Source organism: Pteropus vampyrus, unplaced genomic scaffold (genome assembly GCF_000151845.1).
Source record: "Pteropus vampyrus isolate Shadow unplaced genomic scaffold, Pvam_2.0 Scaffold61, whole genome shotgun sequence".
Taxonomy (NCBI): domain Eukaryota; kingdom Metazoa; phylum Chordata; class Mammalia; order Chiroptera; family Pteropodidae; genus Pteropus; species Pteropus vampyrus.
In genome coordinates, this window is record NW_011888842.1 from 6,582,723 (window position 1) to 6,609,121 (window position 26,399).

A 26,399-nucleotide genomic window follows, 5' to 3' on the forward strand; every position below is an offset into this window, starting at 1 on the left:
TTATATGTATTATCTCATTTAGTCTTTACACCCTGGGAGGTAGGATTATCCCTTTGTACAGATAAAGAAATTGTGAGAAATGATGTCAAGTTACAGCAAAAGGTAAAAACAGAACTTAGGGGCTAATCTGTCCTTACCACAGAGCAGTATATTGTATGGTTGAGCCACAAGGAACATTGAAGGACAACTGCCTCTTTAATAGACACAAGCTCATTAGTAGCAGACCCAAGATTTAAATATGATTACCCTATGTAGGACCCAAGTCAGATATAGGCCAAAACCACCAAGGGCCTTAAGGTAGGCCTTAAGGATGAATGTGTCAGAGGCAATAGTCATTGAAAAGGAGGTAGCCCAGAGTAGTGGGAGATGAGTGCACAGGAGTTGGGGGCCAGGTTCAATTATCAGCTCATGGCAGCCAGAAGAGTTCAAGGGCTCTAAATTCAAGAGAATGATAGAGGTGTCAGAGGCACAACAGTTAGGAGTGAGACTGTTAGAATTATTTTGGAGTCTTGGGTCATAAACCAGGTTCCTGGGGGATGAAAGCCCGCACTACATTGGAGTTAGAGGGCTGGCTTCTGAGCCTAATGTTTTATCTCCCTTCTTTTCAGAGCTCCTTCCAACAAGTTCTACAAGGTCCATCACAATCACCAGACGGTTACCAACATTGATGCCATTGCCAGCTCCCTACTCACAGGGTGAGTGCTATTAATAGTTCTTTTAACTAATACTTTCAATTGGAAGGTATCAAATTCTAGCTTACCATACAGTCTTAAGAAAAGTAACCTTTTTTTTCTTGGATAATTTTGTACCATGCTTTGTTCACCTTAAAACATTTTTCACAAGTACTCAAATGCATCTTTTACCTATTAGCCAGCATGCCGTCACTTAGTTCTGTTAATTTAACACCTGTTTTTACTGTCACAAGAATTCATACTTCCTTTGTGTCTTACTATAGGAAAAGAATGGCTCAGCCAATTGAAGAATATTATCTTGCATAAATGTATCTGAGGAAATACCTTCACTACCTCACTAACTTCATGGTTGGAATGCCACTTGGTTTTTTATGAAGATCCAGCGAGTTTACATGCTGAAAATCCACTGTAGTTTACTTCTTCTGCACCATCAAGGCCAGAATTTTTGTAAATCACTTGTACATATTGGAATAATTGTACACAATTTAAACCAGGGTCCTAGATGGCTGAGGATGTTTTCCATCTTTGAACTGTTGTCATAAAAACCAATACTGACTGTAATTGCAGATTTGTCTATACTGTTAAAATCTAGTTAAAAAGAAAAAAAGTATAGTTAAGCCCCTCTCCGTTTATAATGTCAAAAGTTACTTTTTGGATTTTGTTTAAAATCTATTTTCGTATGAAAATAAAAGGTAAAATAAATTTTGGGCTATCGTCTGACTTTACATTTCACAGATCTATGGTAAAGCCATCAAATTATTACCTTATTTCTAAGAAATTAGTCTTTCAAATGGTTTTCTATCTTCTGCCTGAAGTTGAAATATGTTGTTCCTATCGATAAAAATATTTCATCTTTGGAAATATTATAGAACTACTGCACTTCAGGTGCTTTTCCTCAACCAAACATATTTGTTGGTGGAAAAGTAGAACATTGTACTTTGGGAATCTGACCACTGGTAAATTCAAATTGTGTTCAGACTTTACATTTTTTGAATTACTGTACTTACTGGCTCAACTCCAGTCTATAAATACATTATTTCTTTAAAAGCAAGAATAGCAACTACTATCAATAAAATGTGTGGCAACAGAATTATTCCTATGGTTTAGGTAAAATATGCAACTACATGTAATAGATTTAGGTTTAAAATTTTTAAATTCTTCAGGACTCTTTTCTAGGCCCCTAGACAGCTTCTGATCCATGTGTAGTAACATAGGCATTATGCCATGTTACTACACACAGAATAGCACAGAGCAGTGATCCCTCACCACCTACTGAGGTTTATGCTCCTAAGTTATTTGGCAAAACTGGATAATTAAGATGTGGGATAGAGTTAAAGACAATGAAAATGATATAAAATTTACTAACAGTAAGTTCTAGAAGATATCTACTTCCAAAACAAAAACTGGTTTGGTAGTGCCTTTTGTACTTACTGTTTCCTTTTCACATCTTAGCAAAACGCTTAGAAGCCTGGCCTATTTAGTTACTGAAATCCTTCGGGGACACATTTTTCTGTTCTATCCATGTGCTTGCTGAATGAGTGAAATACTTTCTTTCTAAACTGCCACATAAAACCTCTATTCCCAAATAAACAGGAATGAAAGGTCATCATTAGGTCTTCTGTTTAAGGGTCGTGAACTGAACCACATATCTACAAAAAGATCACACTTGAAACAACAGATGTGTAGGCAAAGAAGTTCCTCAAAACTATAGTCTTCTGGAATTAGAGGTGAGGTAATTAATGTATGAAGCCAAATATCTAGTTCCAAAAGACATTTTTTTCCAAAGAAACTTTACTACTTCTAGTATTATGTGAACATCACCAACCAAGGAAAATAAATCAAGGTTACTGCATCAAACACTTTATTATTCATGGAAAATGCTTGAACATTGTGCTGGAATGTCTAATGCATAAAGAGTAAGGAGCACCAATTACTCATCGGGAGGGCCTCCTCGTAGGTGCGAGGACGAGTCACCCAGAGAAGCAGGTGACCACACAAGTAGTAAGCTAGCATGGATTAAAAATGAAAAGAATTTCACATTCTCGCCAAAGTGCACTTGCCCAATGTCTGGCACACAGATGTTACAATATGACAATTGGCTTCTCTATTTTTGAGCACCCAAGTTTATTATAAGGGACTATACATGCAAATAACAATTTGGCCCCAAGTACAATCAAGGGAGAACACCATCCATCAGGCACCAGATGTGCTGATCTCACACTGAAAAAGGCTGACTGAAAACATGGCAAGTGTGATCCAAACACAAGGATGAAAACTGTAGTTCAGAGTGATGTTTATATGCTACATACGTAGACTTCTCTATACAACAAGTAAGGACGATTCTGCAATAAAAACTGACAACTTATGCCAAATAATTGTTTGCCTGAAGAAAATATGAAATCCTATGATAGCTGAGAAAATAATACAAACAATTTAAATTTAATCTAGATACAGGTACTTTATTTACAAATATTTAGATTAATAGCATTTTGTTACATCAAATGAAGAGTACAGCAGTCTGAATAAATCCTGTCACAAAAACAATAAGACCCACTGTAACTAACTTTGGGAATCAGGGTATTGCACCTAAACAAGCTGTAGTCTTTAGGTTGTGACTGCTACCTTATATCCCAATGGGTGGTTTGTTTTGTCTTTGTAAATATATACACACACCAGCAGGTCATGGTCCCTGGGTGAGTCCCTTGTGATGCAACAGTGTAAGCAAAATGGATCAGTCTTTAACAGATTATACCAATGTACTCCAGGAATCTTGTTTTTAAAAAAGTTCAAGACAAAAATAAAGATGAATCCACAAATTAACCAAATCCTGTATTCTGCACATTCCAGTTTTGGCTTTTATTTAACATTGACTATACAATACTCTCGTACTACCACACGTTTATAACCCAGAAAGGTGTATTTTTTACTTTAGTGTCTGTAAAGAGGGATTTAAAAATGTGTATTTTAAACACAGCAGTTGAACTGAGTGCACTTTATATAATAAATCGAGGTTTACCTATCCTACTTCAAATAACTTCTGAATTCCCAGCCTGAAGAAACTCAATTAGAAATCAATCAACAGAAGTAAAGAACTTGGTAAAACGTAAGTTTGTTGTCTAAAGAAATAAGATTGTTTCCCTTGCAATACAGTATTCAGTGGCCAAACCATCTATCTAGTGCAAAGTAATAACTTACTTTGTATCAGCACGAACATTGAAACACTGTTATAGAAATGCTTTCCCTTTTACAAAACAACTTATGCCAACATGACATAAAATAGCCCTCATACTAAGAACACAAGGGATATCTTAAATTATTTCACTGTAGTGTTAAAAATGCACAATTTAAAATCCCTTAACGGCAGACCTGTGGTTCTGGCTGTCCGGTTCAGTCTCACCATTCCAAGAAGATAAAGGTATAAAAGCTTAAAATGTGCAATAATAAACCCAGCCTTTTTTCTTTTTCTATACAGTAAGGCAAGAAATGCAGCCTGTAATGCAAAACGTTTACAAAAAGAGAAAAGCAGGTTAGCACATTGTCGATTGCACAAGAACAGTTAGGAAAATCAGCAGGTAAGCCACAGTGCAAAGATGGAACAGAATCTGCTAGTGTTAATCCTCTCACGCTAGGAGCTCTTTCCAGCATAACGTCCCCAAACACTGCCAGCACCAAAAGGTGAAGCCAGTATTACTTGTGAACTGCAGTTGTGTCTATTTCCTTGTGTGAAATGGAAGGGAGTAACATGGTCACATATAGGTCATACTGTACAAACTGGTATTTTATACTGTTCCAATGCCAGTAATCAATTTATTTTCTTCATTAAAATAATATACACAGAATGTATTGTTAGTTCGATTCCTTCAAATTTTATACATATTTACTTTCTGCTGAAGAGAACAGGATAAAAATGATGTAAAAAAAAGATAAAGTTATTAAGCACAAGAGAAAAGATAAATGGATATTTACCCTGTGCAAGGCTAAGACAGAAGCAAACCTCAAGAAAAATGCCACCCACACAACAGGGAATTTATTCGACAAAAACAAAAGAAAAGCAGTTATAGAACCCCTTCTCTATCATCAGAAGTCATTTCACAGCAACAAACTTATTAGTTACAACAGACACACTTGAACAGTTAAAGATGGGGAGAAAGGCTTAAGATATCAAATTAAACCATACAATGAGACAAGCCTTGCCAAAAAGAGGGAGGGGTAAAAATCATGAAGTCCAGCATCAGTGCTCAGTTTAAATCATGTATTGGTGACATACCTATTACGACGACAATCAAGGGGGGGAAAAAAAAGTCTAGATTTGCCATGCAGGAGAGATTTAGTACTCTACTTGCCTTTGATAACCTGATTACATCTAGTTGTTTAGCAGTTTAGTATTGTGTTAAACTGTTTTTACAACAGAGTTGTTTTTTTCTTTTTTTTTTTTTAATTAAACCCAGTAAGATGTACAGAAGACAATGAGGCAGTAAAAAGTACTGCTTCCAACAGACAGAGGTGAAAGGTCAAATGAAAGCCACGGCAAAGAGGTCACTAGCAGCCACAGCCTTCTCTCTGGGGTTGGGGTTCGCTGGTTAGCCGGCCTCCCTGCGGGGCTGAAGGTTTGTGCTGTACACCAGACTCGGCAGCATTCAGATCCAGGCTTCCATCCTGAATGTTCTGATAGATTTTCTTGGCAGCCTCAAGGAAAGCATCTTCTACGTTCTCTCCCCTAAGAGGCAAATGACAACTTTATTTGAGAGCCACCATTTTCTACAAAAGATAAGACACTGCACACTGACCTTTTGCTAACCTTTAGTCAACTGCCATGATGTCTTCAACTTAGCCAATGTCAGAAGACTGAGCTAAGAGAACATGGGAAAATATTTTCTGTAGAAAGTATATAAACACAATACTGAGCTGTTTCTACAAACCCTATTTAGATAACTGTATGTGTTTTAATCATTCAAATGCTAATTTATTAATATATGACACTTAAAGATAGGCCATTTCTGTAACAAAGACTACTGCAAACAATGAAATATTTCTCAACATGCAAACTTGATTCCAGAACTTGTATAGTCTGATTAGCCAAGCATGAACTGTATTGTTTCTGTCATGGGATGGTGATATAGTCCATGCTTATTTAGCCAAGCTTACACTTCAGTTCAGTTCTCTTAGGACTAACAAACAGTATAGATGAGGCTAAAAAAGGGGGCTAGTGTCTCACCACTGCAAGGGATTTTTGGCTTAGTAAATGAATAACGATGATGAAAGTCCTGGGGGGTTCAATAAGGACATGGAGTAACAATTTGAAAATGTTAATTGTTTCTGATTACTCTTACACACTGAGTATTAAGTTGAGCTTTTTATCATGATCAGAAGGTTGACCAAAGGTAGGACAGTATTTGTCTGAAGGTCACAGTTTGGGTTTTCTACCTGGGTTCTAAATGAAGAGGGTGACCAAGCTTGAGTCCAAGATGCCAAACCTAACCTCAGTTGTGAAAGTCAAACACTTTTGAAATGTTAACACAATTTCATTTATTAACCTGGATTATCAATTGGCATAATCAAGGTATATTTTAGGTAAAGTAACAAAAAGATATTATTTTGAAATATGAAAACAGGAAGCAAAAGGATGTCTGCTTACTGCTCTTCCTGCCATAAGCAATATGCATTTATATATTATACATTTTACGTACACTTGACCCTTGAACAACACGGGGGATAAGGGAACCGACCTCCCTCGCAGTTGAAAATCTGTGTGTGACTACAGTTGGCCCTCCACACATGCAGATTTCCAACCACATAGCTGACCCCTGACCAAGGCGGGTTTGAACTATGTGAGTCAACTAAACTGCAGTCAACCAAAAAAAATCCTCAGTATAACTGGGCACATGCAGTTCAGATCCGTGTTGTTCAAGGCTCAACTGTATGTATATGTGTGTGTGTGTGTGTGTGTGTGTGTGTGTATTACATTTTTCATATATACAGTTCTACTTTGAGATATTTGAATGTAAGTGAAAATAATCTCATTTTAGCCATACTTACGTTTTTGCACTTGCTTCAAGGAACAATAAGCCTGAAAACAAAATTCAGACTATGATTAGGACATTTCAAATTAACTCATAAAAGCATCCTCTTCAGTAACATTTGAATAAAAGTTTCCCACCAACTTTCAGTATTTTATGAAACAGTATGAATTTGAGATGGAGGGAATTACTGTACTACCCCCAATATGAATTCTCAAACACATTTTACAATTTCTTCATCCTTGAAATTTGAGCAATTTGCAATTTTAAAAAACTATCAAATAATTTGCAGGATCAAAATTTAGAAATTCTCCCAAGTGTGATCCTCCGAAAGAGCTGTTAAAAGTCTTAAACCCACCATTTTCTTCAGCAAACTGTTTTGCTTCTTCATATGTAACATCTCTCTGTGCCTCCAAATCTGCTTTATTTCCTATGAGAATTATTACCTAATGTGTAAAAAAAAGATATCTTAAAACAAAAGCAACCATTTACAACCATTAAAATTCTGAAATCCAAAAATCTTGATAGAAAAAACACATGGGCCTAAAAAGGAAACCAAGTACTAGCAATTATCCACCAGAGAGGACTATACAATCATGAAGCCATTAGTATTAAGAGGGATCTCAGCAATCATCTAGACCAGGCGTTCACAAACTTTCTATAAAAAGCAGGGCGTATATATTTCAGGTTTCTGGGACCCATAGGGTCTCTTTGTATACACTTTTTTCTTTTTCTTTTGTAAGCCATTCGAAAATAAAACCCATGAGGTACACCTGATCTAGATCAAAGATTATGATTCATCTAAGTTTACTAAGGGTCCACAGACAAGCTCCAGGGGATCTGTGGATGCACTGAAATTAAGCACAAAATGCTGTAAACAAGGGCATTCCTTGAAGTAAAGGTTTGTGGCTTTCATCAGATCTTCAAGTTTCTGGGACCCTCAAAAAGTTTAAAAACTACCAGTTCATCTCCTTCAAGTTACGGAAATTAACGCTCAAATAAGGCAAAGGGACTTGTCAAAGGTCAGTCAGTGGTAGGAGGACATTAGAACCCAGGTAGAAAACCTAAACTGTGACCTTCAGACTAATACTGTCCTACCCCACATTATTCCTAGGCAGGACTAAGTTTGTAGCAACTGATAACGAATGTCAGTGTATCCATGCGGGGAGAGGGTGGGGGGCGGTAGGGGACACACGAACAGTGAGTTCAAATCCAAGGCAAAATATCACACAACTGTATCCACTCTGGAATCATTTTATGTAAGTGAAGTTAGGCTAAAGTTAAAGGGAGCTCTGAAAAGTTCTAGAAAAAAAGTATGTAGCCTTGGGAAATAGGTCTTTGACCTCTATTAGAGGTGTGGGGGGAGGGAGGATTTATGGATAAACTGTCTCTGTCTACATACAAGCTTCTTTGACACCAACTGGTAAAGCACGTCCCCCTTCCTCTTCCAAACAGATATGGTAATCTAGATACAGATACTTTAGGAATGGATGATTTCAACTAAAAGGGATTTTCACCATTAACTTTGTTCCAAATTACATGGCTTATACATGGGCTCTCCCACTTCCAAAAAAATGATGTCCAATAAACTTTTGAGCAAGGCCAGGTAAGTAGTATAACAAAAGTGAGAATTCATCAATAAGTGTGGACAACTGACCACCGGGGAGGGAAAGAAGTTTTCACATAGAGTCCACTAGTCTTTTGAAGAATAAGATAATGACACTTAAAAAAAGAAATCAGTTTTGTAAAAACCAAGACTTGTAAGGTTACAGGGCCATTATAAGACAGGTACTCAAATCAAGAAATGTTTGCTGAATGGAAATACTGCCTCCTTTCCAAATTCCTTAAGAATTTCCAAACCATGCTTCCTATCATCCTGAAAATGGAGACAAAGTGGGATGCTAACACGACAGACGTACAAAATATTATCACCAATAAAATGAGAGAGTTTACACAGCAGTCCCCCCTTATTTTTTTAAAAAAATAAGGTCAGTCAGTGGTAGGAGGACATTAGAACCCAGGTAGAACACGGTTTTATTTCCCAAAGTTTCCGTTACCTGTGGTCAACATATCATAAGAAGAGTGAGTACAATACAGTAAGATATTTTGAGAAAGACCACGCTCACCTAACTTTTATTACAGTATGTTGTTATAATTGTTCTATTGTTGTTAATCTCTTACTGTGCCTAATTTAGGAATTAAACTTTATCATAGGTACATATATATAGGAAAAAGCACATTAACTATAGGGTTTGGTGTTATGATTTCAGGCATCCACTAGTGGTCTTGGAACATATCCCCCGCAGGTAACAGCAGATTACTGTGATTTCCATAGAAATCAAAGACAATGCTTCAGTAAATGTTAACATTTGAGCTGAACCTTAGAGATTTTTTTTTCTTCTGAAGACATGGTAAGATTTTAAGAGGCATAAATGAGGCAGGCAGGACATGGCTAATTTTTTATTATACTCCTCTAAGGACCCTTTACAGTGAGTCTTTTGGGGTGTTTTTTTTTTAACATTTTACTTTAAATAGCTATAGAAATTTACAAGAATGAGTACAGAGGTCCTACATACCCTTGACCAAACGTCCACAACAGTAGCATCTTACATCTTACACATAGTACACTCAACACCAGGAAGCTGACATTGTACAATCTACAGCCCTTAACTCGGATTTCACCAGTTTTACATGCTCTCGTGTGTAGAGTTCTACACAATTTTATTGCAGGTACAGACTTCTATCATCACAATCAGGATACAGAGCTGTTCCATCATTACAAAGGGACTGCTCTGTGCTGTCCTCTTTACAGTCAACTCACACTCCTCCACCCCCACTGCTAACTCCTAGCACCTATATATCTGTTCTCCACCCTCTATAATTCTGTCTTTTTGAGAATGTTTTATAAATGGAATAATACAATATGTAATCTTTTGAGATGGATTCTATTCACTCATCATAATGTCCTTAATATCCACCTAAGGTGCTACAGGTATCATAGTATGATGTACCAGACTGTTAAATCATTTACGTATCGGTTCCAGTTTGCAGCTATTGCAAATACAGCTGCCATGAACATTCATCTATAGGTTACACATACCTACAGTAGGTTTAATGTGATAATGGATGTGAAAGTTCTAGGCACAGTCCCTGGCATAATAGGCAAACCATGTTAACTCTCAATATGATTAAACTGCTGTTCCCTATTAAAAGCCAATCTTACCACTGATTACATATTTACTGAACCAGGCACAAAACTGAGAAATGGGCCTTGCTCCTAAGAAGTTCAGAGGCAGCCACAGCTCAGTGCCTTTCCTCACTTGTTCTTGAAGTACCCTCAACAGCATCTACCGAAACCTTACCCCAAAGTCCCAGCTCAAACACCACCTCTGTAAAGGTGGTTTCTCCAGATGGCACCAGGTACTACTCATCCTGCCCCCCTCCCCAGTGCTATACCAGGCACTCTATTTCTAACTCATTTCTCACTCTGCTTTTGAGCATAGTTATTTGTAGTCCCACAGGTAATCTCCCTGCTAGACTGTATCTTTTGTGGGCCAAGGACCTACATTTATCTTCGTATACTGCAGAGTCTAGCATGGTGGCTAGCCTTTAAAATCTTAGTATCTTTTCAGTCTGGCTAAGAAGCTAATTTTTAAAGCATGTAGGTCTTTATTTTTAATGGAAATTGTGAGATAATTTAGATTCACATGCAGATGTAAGAAATAACAGAGAAATTCCCTGTATACTTTCCCCAGTTTCTAATGGTAACATTTTATGAAACTAATACAGATCCCTTTAAAAGTGATAGTTTCATGACATTAGACCACTACTCCATTTATAAACTTTAATTTTTTTAAACCACAAACAGAAACAAAAGCCATGTATAAGATATGACACCTGGGGTAATGAGTACTGAAAAAAATGTTTTCTTCATTTAAGAATAAAAAGATTCTCTCATTCTTAGTACCCAAACACAAAAATCGCACTAGCAAATAACTACTTTTCAGTTAGCTTAGATCTTAAATTTTCTGTTTAGTAGATATCATTTAACTTACAGTATTTGGATTGGTGAGATTTCTTGCATCTGTCAACCAGCTGCTTAAATGGTTATATGTACTTCTTCTGCAAAAATTAAAGTTTACATCTGTGACTGCCACATACAATTGCCATTTCAATAGAAAAAAAGAAACTTCAATAAATATTTAAAATATATGCTTTAATCAACAGATCCTAAAAAAGTATGTTTGCTTTCACTAAAGAATACCCTAAAGAATAATAGTTGTGAAATGCAAACACATACTTTTCAAATATCTAGACAACCCCATTATTGTTAAATAAATAACTCAAAATGCAACACTCTAATTATTTACATGTCAGGAATAAATTTTTTACATTTAAAAGTACATCCACAATCCAACTAATAAGTAAGCAAGGAACAACACATAAAATTGATGGAAAACAATTCTGAACCCAGAATTTCCAACCAGAAAACTAAAATTTAAAAATCATCCAGATTTTCAATCACAAAATGCAAAGTAGTAACAAAATGTCTAACCAATGATACAATCAATAAAAACCATTTTTGCATCTGTCTTTAAATTTTTCAAGTTAGAAACCAAGACAGTACACTGGTATGAAATTCACCTTTCCTTAAAGAGTAAGCTAACTGTAACAACATTAAAACTGGCTTTAACATAAAAAGGCATTTAATACATGTGACTGAAATTCAGATATCAGGGAGTCAAGTTTATCCTAACTTTGTACACTCATTTACCAGTAGCTAAATCATTTTGGAATTTGGACTGCCCGATTTCTCTACTTTCTCCAAGAAAGAGTTTAAAAATTCATAGGCTCATTTGCACTAGTCAAAGAAGCCCTAAAATATCAGATTCAAATAATTTATAATATTATACAAAGTATATTACTATTAATCAGACTTTACCAAAGGGGTCAAAATAACAAATTTTTTAAAATTTGTATTTTTCAATTAGAGTTGGCATTCAATATTATTTTATATTAATTTCAGGTATAACAAAGTTTTGAAGGTCAAAAATGTTTGATTTATATAGACTCACAGAAGATTAATCCATCTTATTCATATAATAGGTGAGGAAACAGAAGTCCACAAAGATTTAAATAATTTCAGAGTCAGGCCTAGAACCCTTTACACATGTTGGGTCTTCAAAGAGTTTCAAGTTTAGCCTTGTGAATATAATCTCCATAATCTCTGGCTGCCAGTGCTCACATAATTTTATATTCTAGACATTTAATCCTTTCCCAGTGGGAATGGAAAGAACTCCTTACTCAGTCTCTCTTTTAACTGTTATATGAAATCATACACAAATCACCACCTAAATGTGAAAAAAAAGTCACATAGATCAAAATAACCTTTTCTCAATGTTTTAAAATTTTCCAAGTAAATGATTATGTCATTTAAAAAAAAAAGAGTAGAGGCACCTTGCTTTTCCACAACAAACATATCGTGCACAAAACCTTAAATAACACAAGCCCAAAATATTTATACTGATTTTGATGAATTTTAAAATGTCAAAGCTGGCAGCAAGAGTAAATTACAAACTGGCATCACTTTGGTAAACAGAAAAATCACATTCTTTGTAAATGGTATCAATATAACGTAAACCATATTATTTACATGTACCATAATTTCTGCTAATGGTTCTGGTAATTGTTTCATTAATTTAAAATTTACCATCATAATTTCAAATCTTTAAAATAGTATCATCCAAATATTCCGTAAGTGGTAGAACTAGTGCTAAAAAAAAAAAAAGTGCTAAAATATCCCTAACTTTGGCATGGATATTAGATATATCAAACTATTGATAGAGCCAAACAAACTGCCGTGATAAGCTATGCCGTCAATTTTGGGAAGTACCCTGTAACAATTAGTTAATGCCAAGAATAAAAAGTATTATTAAAGCAAGGAGTTTTAAGTTTGCAAAATGTCAAAAATTAATGGGAAAAAATCAGTGTCATGGCTGCAGCATAATGTCACTATGAAGTATCACTGAGTCAAGAAAGCACCTGTCTAAAACCTATTAAAATACTTTTTTCGGTAAACAGTTTTATTGGGATATAATGAACATATTAGAAAGTTCATCCTTTTGAAGTATACAATGTAGTCATTTTAAAAATATAAAGTTGTGCAATGATCACCACTAATTTCATCACCAAAAAATAAACAAACAGACAAACAAATCTCATGCCCATTAGCATTCTGGCTATCCACTTTTTCTGTCTCTATGCATTGGCCTATTCAGGACAGTTCATATAAATAGAATCACACATGTGGCCTTTTGTTTCTGGCTTCTTTCACTTAACAAAATGATTTTGAGGTTCATCCACTATATAGCCTATATCAGTGTTTCTTTCAATTGTTAAATTATATTCCATTGTGTGCATATACCACATTTGTTTATTCATCTATTGGTTGATGGACATTTGTTGTTTCCAGCAGAAGTACTTTTGATGACTTAAACAGACACACATTTTACCGAAAGTATTTACTATGCTTAAAAGGGATGTTTAAAAGCAAAACAAACATGTATCAAATCATCACACTGTACACCTTAAACTTTCAAAATGTTATGTCAATTATATCTCAATAAAGCTGAAAAAAGAAAAGAGCACACACACACAAAAAAAGCAAAACTACTACACTATACACCGATATACTCTAAGCATATATCGCCGTATTTAAATTTTATTAATAACGCATGTAGTTTTTAATTAAACAAAGTCTTTGGGAATGCATCCCTCATAAAAAGAGGTCCTGTATAGATGGCTAGGTTCTTTATAGTCTTCCCACAAAAGTGTTTACTGGTCATTGCCTGGCTACATGGAGAGCATTAAAACTGTTTCACTGTGTTTTAGCCTGAAACTACCCAATTCTAGGAAAAAGCATAAAGCATTTCCCAAAAGGAAATATGCATGAAAGTCTAATCATCACTTAGTCCCACTCACTCATGCTCACCCTACCCCCCAAAAATAAGACAGTCACAATGCTGCAGACTGACACTTTGCATTAATGTGAAAGGTGATCCAGTTCATTTTCTAGCTTACAGTAGACAAACAGCACAGAGTTTAATGAAGTAACACAAATGTCCATGTTTTCCAAAGTCAAACATTTATGGTCTAGTTATGTTACTTTGTATAAAGTGCTTTGAGTTTCCAGAAATAACCAAGTTGAAATACACTTAATCTCAATGCCTGAAGTACTGTAAGCCACTTCAGTCCATTTTAGGACCAAAAAAAAAAAAAAAAAAGAATTAAATACTCAAACACGTTCAGATGCAAGTATAAGAATTTTTTTAATCTACCATGTTGGATTAGCAAAACAACTTAATTCCTTGCTTGGCCTTATTCTGCTTTCTATTGAAGTGAAAAGAACAAAGTTTGGTATAAAATATTATTTCACCTCAAATAATTCAACTGATGCTGCTTTTCAGAATAGTATTCTTCTGTCAGCTCCACCAGCATCTCCTAAAGTTTTTCTTCAGTCATACTCACTTTCAGAAAAGGAAATCGACATGTTATGTCAAGTCTTATAAGCAATTTAGAGAAGAAACCATAAAACCTGAACACACATTTATAGTCACACAATTACAAACTGAATACCTAAATCAATAAAAAAGAAACCACATTGCCTAAAGTAGATTTCTAGTTTCCAGTATGAAGGTTGAAAATTATTAATCTCTTACCTAGTGATATCATACACCATAAGCGCTCCTGCAGCTCCTCTGTAGTAGCTTCGTGTAACAGCCCTAAACCTCTCCTGTCCTGCTGTATCCCAAATCTGCAGTTTGATTTTTTGGCCACTAACTTCAATTATTCTTGTACCAAATTCAACACCAATTGTGTGAGGACAATCAGCCATAACTGTTAGGAAGGAAAAAAAATATAATATAATATTCCAAGTTCCAGAAAGCTTCAAATTAAGATCACTGGGGAAAAAAATCCACTGGATAATCAAATAACTTATTAATGCTTGTAAGGCTATAAACAGACCAATGCTAGCACTTAACTCATTTCCATCTGCCTCGAGAACACCAGCCTGCCCGCAGTGCTTGGGGCTGCAGCATTTAACCTGAGATAACCTGGATTACAGTCTTAACCTTTCCCCCAAAATTTGCCAAGAAATATCTCACTTTTATTATTATTTTCACATCGCTCTACTATACCAACAGTCTTTGAAAACAAATGACATCATTCTATTTATAGCATTCTGTTTTTAGCAGTGGTATTTATAAAATATAGTAATTCTTGATGGCTGAAAATGTCAAATCCTAGGAAATGTAGCATCCCTAATGCATGTTAACATCATTCTTGAACAGTTGTTGGCTGAAGATTCATTTGATAAATCCGATTTATGTATACATTTGTCACATTACGATTAGAGACAAGTTCTGTTTAGAAATAACTCCAAGAACAGTTTTATATTTTATTTTCACACTGAAAACCAGTCAGATTTGCTTCAGCTTCAAAAAGTGTGTTTATGTAAAATTAATGCTAGCAACGAGCACTTCTTTTTCTAAATGGGAAATGGGTTAAAAAAAAAAAAGTCAGCAAAAACCCAGGAGTAAGAAGTCACAGCAATGGACTAAAACGGGGATGAGCAAACTTCTGCAAAGGGCCAAATAATAAATATTTTAAGTTTTGAAGGCCAAAAGGTCTCTGTCACAACTATTCAACTCTGCTGCTGAAAGACAAAGGCAGCAGCCATAAAAATGCAAAACATGGGCATGGTTGTGTTTCAATAAAACTTTATTTACAAAAACAGGCATTGACTAGATTTGGTTCACAGGGTCTTGTTTGCTGACCCATGAACCTAAAAGAATTTGCTAATTAAAAATAAAGATTGTAATAAACTCTTCATAATACCAACATTATACTATTTACTCTTCTGACGAACAATGCATGTAACAAACCAATCAATGGTTTTAGGACTCTAGGAGTTATTAGTCAAATAAATGTTTATCCTTGAAAATGTTACCCATATCTCAAAGAAATCATCACATTTAATATTTACATATAACTAAATAGTGGCAAGTTATATATGTCTAATCCAATAGGACAAGTTTATTAGTCCTTTCCTTATAATTAGGCCACTGGAAACCTAAACCTACTATCCTCTGGTACAAGTATACACAGACCACTGGACACTTCATAAAATGTTATTTTAAGCAAAAGAAAAAAAAAGCCATGAAATAATTTCAACTATATAGAAACAATTTCAGCTACATTTAGCCTATCAGTTTCATAAAATAAAAAAGCCCCTTCCCCTACCACCCAAAACAACTATACTTTGAATCTTAAGTCATAAATGTAGACAGAATTCCATTCAAAATATTTCCAATCTGTTATTATTTAGTTAACAAATGACATATGCAGCAAATATCCCCTAATAAGATAATTTCTATAATGCAGTCAGAGAATAAAAATACTTAAATTTGAAATTATAGTACACATTTTTAAAAATTGTTTTACCATAAAAACACTAAATAAGTGAAACAAATTATATATGGCGTATAAAAATAAACACTCTACATATGTGGGTACACTTCATTTTATTTGTGCCTATTTAAAAATAAAATCACTCCCTAAAGACAGAAGTGCATATGTAGGGAGAGGTTATGTTCAAATGCAGAGTACACTGAAAATGACGCGTCTTAAAAAGTAGAAAAGTGACAAAAAGGAATTTACTAATGCTTTACCTTACATATTAAACTTACATTTTTTTTCTGTAAATTGGTGAAGCAAGCAAGATTTTCCTACTCCCATGTCCCCTGTTTAAAAAAAAAAGTTTCAAGTGGCAATTACAATGACATTCTCAATTTTACATTCTTATAATTACATGCAATGACTGCTATACCCCTTACAATATTACAAATTTCTGGGACATTTAGAAAAGTTGTATTTCTCTAATTTATAATGCGTTCAAAAGATCCTACAGGGCAGTTTTCACTATTTCCAACTTTCAGCTGTGACAGAATTTGGTTATAAATTAATTAATAGCCACCAGCTGGAAAGTGCTTTTCAACAGAGAAATTGTTATACTGGTATTTTTTACTTTGAGTTGTTTCAAAGTTTTTATTGTTTTTTACATTAATCCATACATAAAAGCAAAAAGGCTCCTACAAGTGACAAATAGGGGAGCAGCAAATAACGAACAGAAATAACTTTTGGAAGCCTAAGTCACTAGATCCCATCTTATCTCATATTTATTTTTTGTATATTCCACAGAAGAAAAGAATGTACACTAGCATGCAAACCATAACAGAACTGATACCGCCTCTATTCTACAGCAATTTAACCACTGGTGAGGAGGAAGCATTACAAATGGTCACATAAGTTCAACATTAAGTCAAACTGTTCTCATGTGAAGAATTAACTGAAAAGTATGAAAAGTATGTGTACTTTCAACAGTGCTCTTACTATATTTGTATAAATAGCACTGTCTTTTAATTTGAGCAAAATCTTCTTGAAACTTCAGGAGGAAACCACTAATATTACATTTTATGTATATTACACAATTATTCTGAATCGACGTTCTCTAGCAATTCTTGGAATCCAGGGGGGGTTCTAAGAGCTTTCACAGAGCCCTCAAGAACAACCAGTGTCACTTCAAAAGGTACCCAGAACTGTACTACAAAAGTATCCAGGGCCACAACGCAAAAGGTATACTGTTAATGCAAAAATATATCTTATCAAAGGAGCATTAATTTTGCATTGAGAAAATCATTCACTTCTGGAATGGTTGTTAAGTATTAGTATATAAATAGTTCGTGTATTAACTGTTTTTGGAGAACAAGAATATAGGTTAAATAAACTTACCAATAATAATATATTTAAAGATGTAAGAGTAGTTGTATGGTGCAGTTGCCATGGTGGCACTAAAAACAAAGAAAACTGTTACTTGAGTAGAAGAGTACACACAAGTTATCTAAGCTGATCACTGCTATCCTTTAAAGATATATACGATAAAATACACTGATTATAAACAAAATATTGGTTATAGTAAGTCAGAATAAAACTGCATTTCCCAAACTGGTCAAATGCACAAAGTTTCTTGGATGAACATTGCTTTTACATTCTCACATATCCATATAAATATAAGAAACCATTCATATTAAAACAATTCCAATATTTCACATTAGAAAATATTCAATAGGAACTGTTACTCAGGAAAATCCCAAACAAGAGAATCTTTATAAATTCAAGTTAAACATCATTATAAGTTGTCGCCTCTTCCCTTAGAGGTCCCATCCCTATTAATTGGTCAAGTGAATTACTGATGGCCTACTTGTTGAAAACTTTGACTTTATATCAGAATATTTTTTTAAACTAACCACTAACTCATAAACACAAAATAACATTTTTATTTTTTTTTACTCTACTTTAAATCAATGATTAGTTCATTCCAAAGAAAAAGCAATATTATTTCCAAACCAATGTCAGAATTAGAACCACATGAAACTATTGTTTTATAACTTTTTAAAAAGTCAATTATTAGAATTTCATGTGGCCCAACCTAATGTAGGATTTGAAGATTAACAATATATCAAATGTCAGCTACATGCTATTTTAGGAGCTGAAACAACAGCATAAAATACTTGTTGTGAAATTTGAAAGTTTATGTAGAAGGTATTTCAGAAAATCAAAGCCCATTCCTTAACCTCAGATAGACAACCTAAAGAATTCTAATTTCTTTTAATAACTTAAAAAAAAAGACCTCTCTAATTTATTCAAATGAATGACTTGAATGTGTCAGACACTATGCTAGGTGCTAGAAAAATGAGGTGAATTCTAATACTGGTAATAACTTTCAATAAAATTATTCTCAAACCAATTTTCAGTTTAAGCAAAGACAAAAATTCTTTATATAGATGAAGTGTGACCCCAATCTTAAAAAAATTTGATTTGCAGTATTTTTTAATCTGGTTTTTACTGTTTTGGCCCACTATCACATTACACAAGCTAGACATTTGGTATGACTGGAGAAATTCACTTACTGAAATTAACACCTTACTATATATCATATTTTAAATAATATTTCTATATAACTAATAAAATTTAACCTGTAGAAAAAGTATACCTTTGAAATAAGTGAATTATTGTTATTAGTAAAGAGGAAGCTGTAAATTATTAGACAATCGCCTCACAAAATAGTCTTCTCAGCTGTATGAATTACATTCAACAAAAATGGATGCCCTACTCCCCATTCCAGCTTGACTTGTAACACATTTATAATCAGTTTTCGACATCACAGACAACTCCCTTAACCAGTTCTTTCAGGAAAGAGAAGGTTTTTCTAGTTAGACTAAATCTAATTCTGATTATCATAATAACTTGATTCTCTTTTTCCAAGACACTGGGGACTCAAAATCTTTAAGAATGAACTAAGTCCTGAGGCTAAAATTGGTGTGAATTATTCACTAGATCTCTGAACTAGATCTCAAACACAAAAAAATAAAATAATCTCTCACAATAAAACTGATATTTAAAGGTTATTTCTTAACTTGTACTCCTCCCAGACTCTTATCTTCTAATTAATTTTTACCTCTTCTTTCCCTATTCAAACTTAGGGAAAAGTAATCATTTAATCACATTTAAATTACTGTTTCTCTCATGTTCTTCCCCTTCTGATTTTCCTATTTATTTTCCGTTCCTACTGAAAGTTGTAGGTGTACATACTTTGCTTCCTTCCATTTTTTGTGTTAAAACTATGGCCTCTAACATAATCAATCTCTACTTGAAATGCTCTAAAGGCTAATCATAAATTACAACCCAATTCCAGTTTTACTTATTTGTGTACTTGCTAATTAATTACCACACAAGCATTCATTAATTAAATATCTACTGAGATCAGTAATTCTGAAAATATTTTTAAAAATTACTAAAAATTGGTATATACTATTTTCAAATAAAAGAGAATGGTCACTATTTCATATCAGATAACCAGCACCCTATCTCCCCCACACAATTTTCTGGTTCAAATTTCTTTCTTTCTTTTTTTTTTTGGTTCAATTTCTTAAAAATTACAAATAAAAACCCTAAAAGCAGAGTTAAAGAAAAAAGACTCAATAATTTCAGTAGATAAGGAAGGCAGAAAATACATAGCGTGGTAGCCACTAAACTCAACAGGTCCTCCCTTTCTTACAATAAGGTAAAATATTATCTACTTTTACACATGATTCCATAGTTTATTGATAACATTCGATTAACATTAAGTATTTGCTGTAAAACTATATTCAAGTGGCTCCTTTTGAATATTAACTATGCTTAATAGTGCTTTCACAAAAGATTTCTCAACCTCATTTCTTAAACATGAAACATACCAGTTTAAGGTGATAAAGTGAGGAATACATTTTTAACTATGCTTTGGAAGGCGGAAAAAAAGTTTTCCCCTATTACTTAAGAGTGCTTTTTCTTTACTTACTCAAAAGTAAAAAAAAGGGGGCTTAAGAAATGTTAGTCTCATTTAAACACTGACAACAGTCCACAAAGCACTATAAACTCCACTAATTAAAACCCTTGGTAATATTCTGTAATTCATGCACAACTATTGGTATGATTAAAATGCACTTCCTTCTATGTTTTACAAAAAGCATTTGAATAAAGTTCACATGTACATAAGATCTCCTTTAATGCTTTTGATTTCTTTAAGGAAAAAAAAAGTACTACATTCAGACAACAGTATCATTCAATAACATGAACGACGTGTAAACTAATAACAACTGTTATAGTTACCATTTATTAGGTACTTAATATACCCCAAGCAATGTGCTAAATATAAATAATTTACATCCAATCTCATTTAATTATTTCTACTACCCTTATAAATAGTGACTATTATCCTTATTTTACAAATGAGGAAAGACTGAATAGGTAAGTAACATGCCCAGGTCACACAGCTAAGTGGTCAAGTCTATAGTGAACATAGGACTGTTGTGGCTGTGAAGAACCTTCCTTAACCACTACACCACCCTGCCTCCTCCACAGTTATGAAATGTAGCTGTGAGTACATCTATGAAACCCTACAGTTGTACTTTGGGGCACAAATCTTTCTCAGTTCACTTACTTGGTTCTAATTTAATGTTCTATATGAGCAGTATTAAATAATTACCTTCAGAGGATGCACTGTGATCAGGACTTGTAGATATGGATAAAAGATAATACTAGTAATAATAATTCATATTATATCCACTTACAAAAGTTTCTGAAGAGAACTAACATTTGGTGAGAGTAAACCATGTAAAGATCTGTGCTACTTTTCCCTATATTGTCTTATATAATGCTTACTTAGTTCTCACAACTGCAAAATCATGATCATGTCCATTAAAAAACTGAAGAAAGTGAGGTTTGGAGAACTTCACATTTGGCCAGTGTGACAAAGTTAGTAAAGGCAGAGCTAGTACTTGAACCCAGAGCTAATTCCAAAGAACCTAAGGTAGATTATTAAAGGCATATATATGTAAACTAATAAAATAAAAGTGAAAAATCAAAATCAGAGAAAGATGAAGGATAATTATAATAAAAATTTAGGGTAATAGTTTTACTATCAGTACATGTAAAATTTAGCTCTAAATTTCTCGGTGTCAAGAGAAATGCTTACTAAATGCATAATTAAACACTAATAATTATGCGGGGCCCCTTTTAAATATTAACAATGCTTCACACTGCTTTAACAAGGGATTTTCAACCTCATCTCTTGAACGTGAAATATACCACCGTTAAGATGACAAATGTATTTTTTAAATGGGGTTTGCTATCGCATAAAACTCTGCAATGTGCTTTTTTCACTTAACAAAATCATGGAGGCTTCCAAGCCAATACATATACACCTAAATCATTATTAAATGCATAAACAATAATTACTGTTGTGCCAAAATAGAATTTCATGGTCTCCATATACAGAATCACACACCTTTCCAAATAAAATTATATGAACGTATTAGTGACTACTTTTGAAAAGTGTATATCAAGAAGTGAAGGTAGCCACTTTCATACACTTTGCTTATGGGAGTCTGAATTTCAATAACATTTTTGGGAACTAATCAGTATATATCTTAAAATGTTAAAAATAATCCAAATCACCATTTGGCCATGAAAACCAGAGTGCTCTACAGAAACAAAAGCTTCAATGCACAAGGTTACAGGTTCGAATGCATTTAATGCAGCAATTTCACAGCAAAAAACTAGAAACAATCTACACTCTTATCAACAAGGAATCACTGAAGAGCACATCTGTACTACGAAACAATATACACCTAGTTTAAAAATCACTTAGAAATATATGTATCAACCTGGAAATAAATCCATGATTTTAAGTCAAAAAAGGCTGTTGCAGAGTTTAATGCAACAGCATATCCCATTTTAAACACATGATATGGAAAGACACACATCAGATTGTGAAAAAGGAATACATGGGCTGAAAGAAGAGGAAGGGAAGGGGAAAATTATTAACTTTCTTTATACATCCCTGCACTGACATGAGCATGTACTATTCTAAAATATTCAAAGTAGAGAAAATAAAGGACCAATAAATATTTTAAAAGCATTTTTATGTACAATTCTGATACAAAACAAGTTAAAGGATAAACAAAAAGAACTCCCCATTCATAACGTTTCCAACATTACTTACATATTTACCAACATGAGGGGAACATCACATGAATAGCATAAGATCAGCCTCAAAATACGAACAGAAAACACCCCAATAATCAAGGGTATTTTTTTCTGTTTTGTTTTTTCATATAGTTTGGTTCCTTACTGTGTTCACTTATGCACTATGACTAATCCTTTCACAACTGTTCTATAGCTATTTTATTCTAATCCTTAGAACACATAATGTTACTGTGCAATTTTTACATAACTGATTCAAGACAACATAGGAAAAAAAGCAACCCACTAAATATTTCACGTGATTTAAATTTTGATCCTCACTGTTGAAATTAGTATTTTTTTTTTACATGCAAAACATCTTGTAAAAATACCAAAGCCAAGGCAGAGTGCTTTTGTGATTCCAATATATTTGTGGAGCATCTACTAAGCACAAAACCTTGTGTTAGATTTGGACAATATAGTGATGATCAAAAACAATACTGTCCCTGCCTTCATGAAACTCAAGAACAGAAGAACTGCTGTGATTTGCTTATAGACCCAGTAAAGTGGAATGCTACTTGATTTGTCAGTTCAGCGGACATAAAATTTTGGTAATCTAATTAATCTAATCTAATCTAATCTAAAGAAGTGGTCAATTTCCTTTCCTCAACAGTAATACAACTTGTGAAAATAATCTTCCCATTTCTGGAACCCACTTTAAAAAGCCCCACTATTGACAAGCGATTTAATGTCACACTTTTATACAAATAATGTGAATAAGGAAAAAACTGGATTCCTGAATGTGTCAAGAGAAAAAAAAATGTTTCAGCTAACTATGATAGTATGCTATGAATAGGAAATAAAGTACTCCAATACCACGCCTCTCTGTTCAGAGAAGGAAAATATTTAGGAAGGAAAAAAAAAACATGCACTTACTACTACAGTTAGGAAGATCAGTAATATTGAAAATGTACTGATGTGATATGATGTCTGAGATTTCCTTCAAAATAATTTGGTGGAGAGGGTACAAGTGTACGTAGATGAAACAACATTCATCGCTGTTGACACTGGCTGACAAGTACATGAAGGCTCAGCATACTATTCTATACTGTATATGTTTAAAATCATCTAGAGTACAAAGTTTTTAAATAAAGTGAACATCTCTGATACCTCTATTTGCACATTGCTGTCTCCACTCACACCTGACATTTTTAACCATAAAAATATTTCAAGCTTTTTTAACAAATGAAGCATCTCTCAATAGCCCTGGTTTTAACATATTTTACTTACCTTAACCAAAGGTTTCCTCTAATAGTACAATATCTCACTAAGATTATGCAAAGATATTTAATACTGATAAATATCAGTTGTAGGAATTGTTGCATAGTTGAAGCATGCCACAACTATGACGTTTAACATAAAATGTAAGTAGCAAAAACTTTTAAGAATGCAGCTTTAATTCCAAGGAATTTTTAGGTTATTAGAACCTAAGATTTTACACCTTTAAAATAACTGTCATTTACAGAATGCCCAAAATATGCCAACTACTTTCTAAGCAATCTCTAACCCTAAAAACTCATTGTACAGATGATATAAACCACTAAAGAGAAAGGCTCAGGTCTAACTCTACAGCTCTCCAAAGTCACACTCCTCTCATGTATTTAACAAATATTAAACTCGCTACATGCCTGGCACTGTTATAGTAAGCAAGGGGGCACTTACTACATGCCAAGCTAAGTGCTAAGGGTTTTTAATCCCATTTAATCCTCACAACTCTAAAATGTAGGTATAGATTAGGACACTGAGTTTGAGAGGCTAATATGCTCAGTCACTTAACTAGAAAGTCAAAGTACACTACATTGCCTCAAGGCATAACCAAGTAAAAGAGGCTAAGAGAAAAAAATTTGTAAAGTCTTGTGGGAAGGAGTAGAAGTCAGATTACTGCAACGTTAAGTATGTCCTCAATAACTACATCTAAATAAAAGGCAGTTGTGATAGCAATGAAATGAGTAGTAAACTTTGCGAGAGTTCAAATCTGGGCTCTGACACTTGCTGTGGGGGCCACCAGGAAGGCACTTGCCCCCTGGAAACCCCCGTTTCTTCTTTAAATATAAAATGGAAATTCTGCCATCTCTCCTGTGGGGTTGTAAGAATGTGGACTGGCAGGGTAGTAGCTGACATGGCAGACTTTGGGTTATGAAGGAGCAATCAGCTGTCATTCAATGCAAAAATAGGAAATAAGCTTATAGCTACCTTTTAAACAGTCATACCAGTAACCTAGCCCAACTTGAGTATTGGTAAACACCAGCCACAGCCTAGGGAGAGGCCAGTTTGCATGCACCATCCTTAACTGGCCACACTACAACTTCAAGCCTCAGTTTCCTCGCTTGTAAAACTAAGATCGTTCGATTTGTCACCAAGAGCTACATGAAGCAAGACACCTAAATCCGTGCCTGGCACACAGTAAAGTGCAAACCGTCGAAACGCGCTTGTTCCTTCTTTTCTTCAATTCTAGAAATACCCAAACTTTTGGTCTCCATTATTTGGGGATGCTATCTGGGCTCGGGGCCTTATCGGATGTCACGGGCCTTATAGGGACACTCAAATCAGAACCTCGCAAACACAGACCTAAAGACCCCCTCTCTCCAGCCCGAGTCCAGAGTCTACCCACGTCGACAAGGCCACCGGCGCTAGTCCAAGATGCCGGCGAGGCTGCGAGGTGCTGCCTTTTGTACTCAGAGCCAGACGCGGCCTATGGGACGGGGTGCCACGTCTGGGGCTCGCGGGCTGCAAGGCGGCGCGGCTCGCGTGGGTCAACACCGCGGGGGTGGTGTGCTGCCGCCGGGACCCGCAGCAAGGAAAGAGGAGTCTGCGGAGAGACCAGTACGCCCAGTCCGGCCGAGAAGGCGGGGAAGGCGAAGCCACACACACCCCACCCCGCACGCCTCGAAGCTCTCCGCTGGGCGGGGAGGACCAGCGGCTTCTGCGGGCGCAGCGCGGGGACGCCCTCGCCCCCGCACTGGAGTCCCGGCGGGCCGGGCCCCGCGGCGCCCACCGCGACCCCGGGCTCGCCGTGGCCTGACAGGGCCTGCCCCGCGGCGCCGCCCGCCCGCGGCCCTGGCTCGCCGTCGTCCCTCCCCTTGCCCTCGGAGAGCCGGGCGAGGAGGCCGCGGCCGGACGGGCACTGCGGAAGGCCCGGGTTACCTGGGGGGTTGCTGGTGGCTGGGCAGCTTTCCGGGCGGGAGGGAGGGAGTCAGGACGAGGAAGAGGAGTGCAGGCGCAGCGGAAGAGGGGCGGGGGCGGTCGGCCGAGGCCCCGGCAGGTAGCGGGCTGGCCGAGGAAGTGCAGACGCACTGGCGGCAGTAGCGGTGGCAGCGGCGGCTGCTCTTGCAGCTCCCTCAGGATCTTCCTCGGGCAGGTCCAAGATGGCGGCGCTGCCTGCACAGGGTTTCCTGTCACCCTCGCAATGGGCCGGACCACAAAAGAAGGGGGGAGGAGGATGCGCGCGCAGCTGGCGGAGCCCGGAAAAAGGTGGCCCGGGCCCGGCTCGCTAGCCACGCCCCTTCCTCAGTTCTCCCCTCTGGACTTGTCGCGCCGCCTCCGAGGCCCGCCCCGCTGGCCCTCACGCTTGAAGGGGCGGAGGGAAGCGCCTGTGCGCAAGCGCAGTTTACTGCGCATGTCTGCGTGGAAGTTGCTGAGGTACGTCTTGGGTCTAGCAGGGCTGGGGTTGTCGCTCTGAGGACTTTTTACTCTTTAATGCCACTCACTGGACACTTACCGTCCACCAGCGATTGTGCTAAGCACGCATTTACTTCGTTGAGTCAACATGTATTTATCGAGCGCTTCGTACATAGCGGTAAGCAAGGCACACTAGGTCCCTGTCCAACAACCCCAGGAAGTCCATATCCCCATTTTACCGATGGGAATACTGAGGCTCAGATCAATCAAGTCACTTGTCCAAGATCTTGCAGCTAGGAAGTGGCACTTTTGCCCTATGTTTTACCTCTGTCTCTTTTAACTTCCCTTTAGGGGTGACTTTGACAAGAGGAGAGAAATTGTGAACACATTT

General features: G+C 36.0%; 2 protein-coding genes across 4 annotated transcripts in view; one reads left to right on the top strand and one right to left on the bottom strand.

The window, feature by feature from the left end:
• CNTRL (centriolin) overlaps positions 1-1,394 on the top strand; it is a 74,823-nt gene extending 73,429 nt beyond the window's left edge. For all 3 annotated transcript variants that reach the window (XM_023531107.1, XM_011360991.2, XM_023531108.1), the window contains exons 43-44: positions 609-695; positions 956-1,394. In XM_023531107.1, coding sequence (XP_023386875.1) covers positions 609-668 — 60 coding nt within the window. In that variant the 3' untranslated portion in view covers positions 669-695; positions 956-1,394. The remainder of the gene's footprint in view (positions 1-608; positions 696-955) is intronic.
• Positions 1,395-2,536: 1,142 nt separating this feature from the next.
• On the bottom strand, positions 2,537-25,973 carry RAB14 (RAB14, member RAS oncogene family). The gene is made up of 8 exons (XM_011360992.2): positions 25,535-25,973; positions 17,561-17,619; positions 16,459-16,512; positions 14,428-14,605; positions 10,765-10,831; positions 7,068-7,155; positions 6,729-6,759; positions 2,537-5,409 (listed from the first exon to the last, which is right to left on the bottom strand). Exons 2-8 carry the CDS (start codon positions 17,610-17,612, stop codon positions 5,232-5,234), a joined length of 648 nt encoding a protein of 215 aa, XP_011359294.1. The 5' UTR covers positions 17,613-17,619; positions 25,535-25,973; the 3' UTR covers positions 2,537-5,231.
• Positions 25,974-26,399: the final 426 nt, after the last annotated feature.

What these genes read in the sequence shown, in the direction of transcription:
- RAB14 (XM_011360992.2), bottom strand. Translation starts at nt 17,612, where the DNA reads ATGGCAACTGCACCATACAACTACTCTTACATCTTTAAATATATTATT. An exon ending in CCAATTTACAGAAAAAAAAT is followed by an intron (nt 14,606 to 16,458) that starts GTAAGTTTAATA and finishes CCTTCCTAACAG; the next exon opens with TTATGGCTGATTGTCCTCAC. An exon ending in ACAGTTTGCTGAAGAAAATG is followed by an intron (nt 6,760 to 7,067) that starts GTGGGTTTAAGA and finishes TTTTGTTTTCAG; the next exon opens with GCTTATTGTTCCTTGAAGCA.